General features: G+C 40.2%; 1 protein-coding gene across 1 annotated transcript; it reads left to right on the top strand.

The window, feature by feature from the left end:
* The first annotated feature begins 1,457 nt into the window (after positions 1-1,457).
* On the top strand, positions 1,458-2,402 carry LOC107572854 (sterile alpha motif domain-containing protein 9-like). Its single transcript, XM_016259284.1, has one exon. It carries the CDS (start codon positions 1,458-1,460, stop codon positions 2,400-2,402), a length of 945 nt encoding a protein of 314 aa, XP_016114770.1.
* The last annotated feature ends 1,041 nt before the right edge of the window (positions 2,403-3,443 follow it).

Raw genomic sequence — 3,443 nt, forward strand, 5'->3', positions numbered from 1 at the left:
AAATGTTCAGGAGCAGGGTCATACCTGACGATGCAGATGCATTAGGAGGGACCTCTTCAACAGAACATTATCAGCAAGACAAAGCAGCAGTTGAAAAACCTACCAGCACATCTGCTAAACTTGAGATACACTCACACCTAAGCAATCAGGAAAACTGTGATGTTAAAGCAGTTGAACACACATTGTCATGTGCCTCAGAGGACAAACCAAAAAGCAGTGGAGGGGAGTTATTGCATGATACAGTACACGACTTGAAGTACAAAAAAGGAGATAGGGCAAGAAGTGCACAATCAAAAACTTTGTTGCCAGACTCAACAAAAGCAACAAATGCAAAGAACGTCAGGATGGAGACCAAAGAGCACCTGAGTCAGAGTAACTGTTCAGAGAACTTATTGGACATGTCAAAGAACATTGTAAAACGTGCGTGCAACCCCCGTCCTTTTGATGAAATCAGCACAACATTTGTATATATACAAAATGAACTACTTCCTCCTGAAACGGGTCCAAGCAATCTTATTGACCCTGTGCATGAGTACAAGCTCATGGCAAACACAGAGAATGCTTCAGAGAAGGATATCCTTAAAAAATTCACAGAAGAAGTATTTCGGTTTGCTGCAGCATGCATGAATTCTCGAACCAATGGAACTATCCATTTTGGAGTCGGAGACAAGCCACAGTATGAACATGGACAAATTATTGGATTAGAGTTGAGATCTCCTGATAAATACATTGATGAATTTGATAAGCGTCTCGAGGAGTACTTTGAAGAAAACACCAATGTTGCCAAGACATGCATTAGGCCTCCCAAATTCATTCAGGTAAAATGCCCGGACAACATCAATGTGGACAAGTGGGTTATTGAAGTAGACGTTGTCCCAAATTATTCTGAAACTTTGGAAAAACTTTTTTATACTGTCACAGTAAAGGAGGAGGGGAAGAAAAAGTGCAAAACAGAATGCCTTTTTATTCGCTCTGGGGCAAGAACCATCAATGTTCTTGCTGATAAAAATCCTAGGTCTGTTCAGGAGAAAATGAAGAAAGTAACAGATGATGTGAAGTCTTGGGCTTTATCTAGAAAGTCAGCAGAGGAGAGGGACAGCGAGTCTATAGGACAAAGCTCTCAAGGTCAGAGACTTAAACAACTCATCACTCATGGGAGGGACATCCTGGAAAACTCTTTACAGTTTATTGTCATCACAAACAAGTGTCATGTCAGTCAGCTAGAGCATTTGAGTTTTTTGAAAGAGCTTAAATTGTTTGTGATCCTTGATTTTGATCCAGAGTCCCAAAAGAATGGAACCTGTAGTTACTATCGCAAAGATCGTATGGCTAATATACACTACCCACGGTTGTACAACACTGCAGACAATATCTCTTCAATTATTAGCAAACTGAACTTGTTTAAACAGACCAGCTGGGTTTTTTGTAATGGTCAAGTCAATGAAACTGAACCAGATATGCCTTTCAGCGATGGGGAATGGCTGAAAAAACGTGCCACAGAAGTCAGTGAAATGATTTCTTTAATTTGCAAGCCTGACATTATATCAAAGGAGAAATTAGTGGTTATGTTTTTACTCCACTCAGCTGTGAATGACATTTCTAGCCCAATCACTGAGACATTCTGCGCAATTTACCAAAAACTTGAAGGGGATGACAACATGCTTTGTATTTGTAAAGATTTAACAGTATTTGAACAATGGAAACACGTAGTACAAACTCGGTGTAAAGTTGATATCACAAGTAAATGTATTTACGAGTTAAGTCTGAATGAGATCAATTGCACCATTCAGAAAACAAGAGAGCCTCAGACAAGTTCAGTGAACAGATACCTGCCCTCCTTTGGCTCTAGCTCAGTCCTTCTTACAAAAAAGGATCAGGCTCAGATGACAGTCCTTGAAATACTTGCCGAGAACGAATGTGAAAATACAGAGATTGAAACAATGGATTCTTTCATGCAATTCAAGAATAAAACTGAGGAAGACTTTTACAGAGGTGGCCAAGTGAAATGGTGGAACTTCTACCTGTCAGAAAGACCAGGGTCCATTCCATTCATAAAACGTGATAAGTATGAGGAACTACACAACCTCATAACACCAACAGAGGGTTACTCATCCCCATGTATAATAATTAACCTGTTCCATCACCCTGGCTGTGGTGGAACTACACTGGCCATGCATGTGTTGTGGAACTTGAGACGAAAATTCAGGTGCGCTGTCTTGAAAAATAATTCTGCACAAAGTAGTGAAATAGCAGTCCAAGTCACACAATTGCTGACCTATGGAAAAGAAGAACCATCAACTTACACTCCTGTTCTCCTTTTAGTGGACAACTGGGAAGATGTCGAGGACCTACAGCGGTGCATACTCTGTGCAGCACATGGAAAAAAAAACAGGAGAGTTTGATTGTGATCATCCTTAACTGCGAGAGATCACAGTTCCCGAGTGAGAGCTCCAGAAAGAGCAGAATTGACAGTGTTTTCATTACCAACAAGCTTTCCACAAAGGAGCAGGCCTTTTTCCAGATGAAGCTGAAAGATCTCAAAGGCCATCATGAAAAACCTGAAACATTCTATGCCTTTATGATCATGACTAAGGACTTCAGTGAAAAATACATAGAAAACCTTGTATGCAACATTCTCAAAGACCTTGATGTCTCAAAAAGGGAAGGACAGTTACTCTCATTCTTGGCACTGTTAAATACATATGTACATGGCTCATGTATGTCATTGTCACTATGTGAGGAACTTGTTGGAATCAAGAATCTTTGGAAGCAGGAAACACTGGAAGAAAAAATGAATCCTTACTCAACCCTGCTTATCTCTTTCAATGTTGAGGAATGTGGCACTTATCAAGCAGTTCGCTTCCTGCACCAAATGATTGCGGAAAACTGCCTTAAAGTCCTAATAAGTAAGCACAATCTTAAACTGAGTGAAATAACGACCAACTTACTGCATTGCAACCAACTGTACAAATCTGGTATGGGCAAAGATATACTCATTCAAAGTATTTTGAGTATGCTGATCACCCGTCAAAGAAAGGAACATGGTGATGACAAAGACACCCTCTTTTCTCCTTTGATTGAAGAAATGCCTTTGGCAGAGAGCAAAGAAGTTTTAACACTTGCCACAAAAAGATTTGACAAAAATGCAACAGTGCCTCAGGCTCTAGCGAGACACTTCTACCTGAAAGAGAAAGATTTCACGTCTGCATTGCAATGGGCACAGGATGCGAGACAAAAGGAATACAACTCTTATATCGCTGACACTTTGGGGCAGGTTTACAAAAGTAATTTGAAATTTATGTATGAAACAGAGCAGAAAAATGAACTCACTCCAGAAGAGTTAGATGAGTGTTTGCAGTTGGCTGTCAATGCCACTATGGCATTCAAAGATTCACAGGATCTTGCAAAGAAGGATGACCAGGATTTCCTTGATCAACCAATCA

Source organism: Sinocyclocheilus grahami, unplaced genomic scaffold (assembly GCF_001515645.1).
Source record: "Sinocyclocheilus grahami isolate Dianchi unplaced genomic scaffold, SAMN03320097.WGS_v1.1 scaffold1822.1, whole genome shotgun sequence".
Taxonomy (NCBI): Eukaryota; Metazoa; Chordata; class Actinopteri; order Cypriniformes; family Cyprinidae; genus Sinocyclocheilus; species Sinocyclocheilus grahami.

Bases quoted from the DNA above. Each gene is read 5' to 3' on its own strand.
- LOC107572854 (XM_016259284.1), top strand. From the start codon at position 1,458: ATGCCTTTCAGCGATGGGGAATGGCTGAAAAAACGTGCCACAGAAGTC.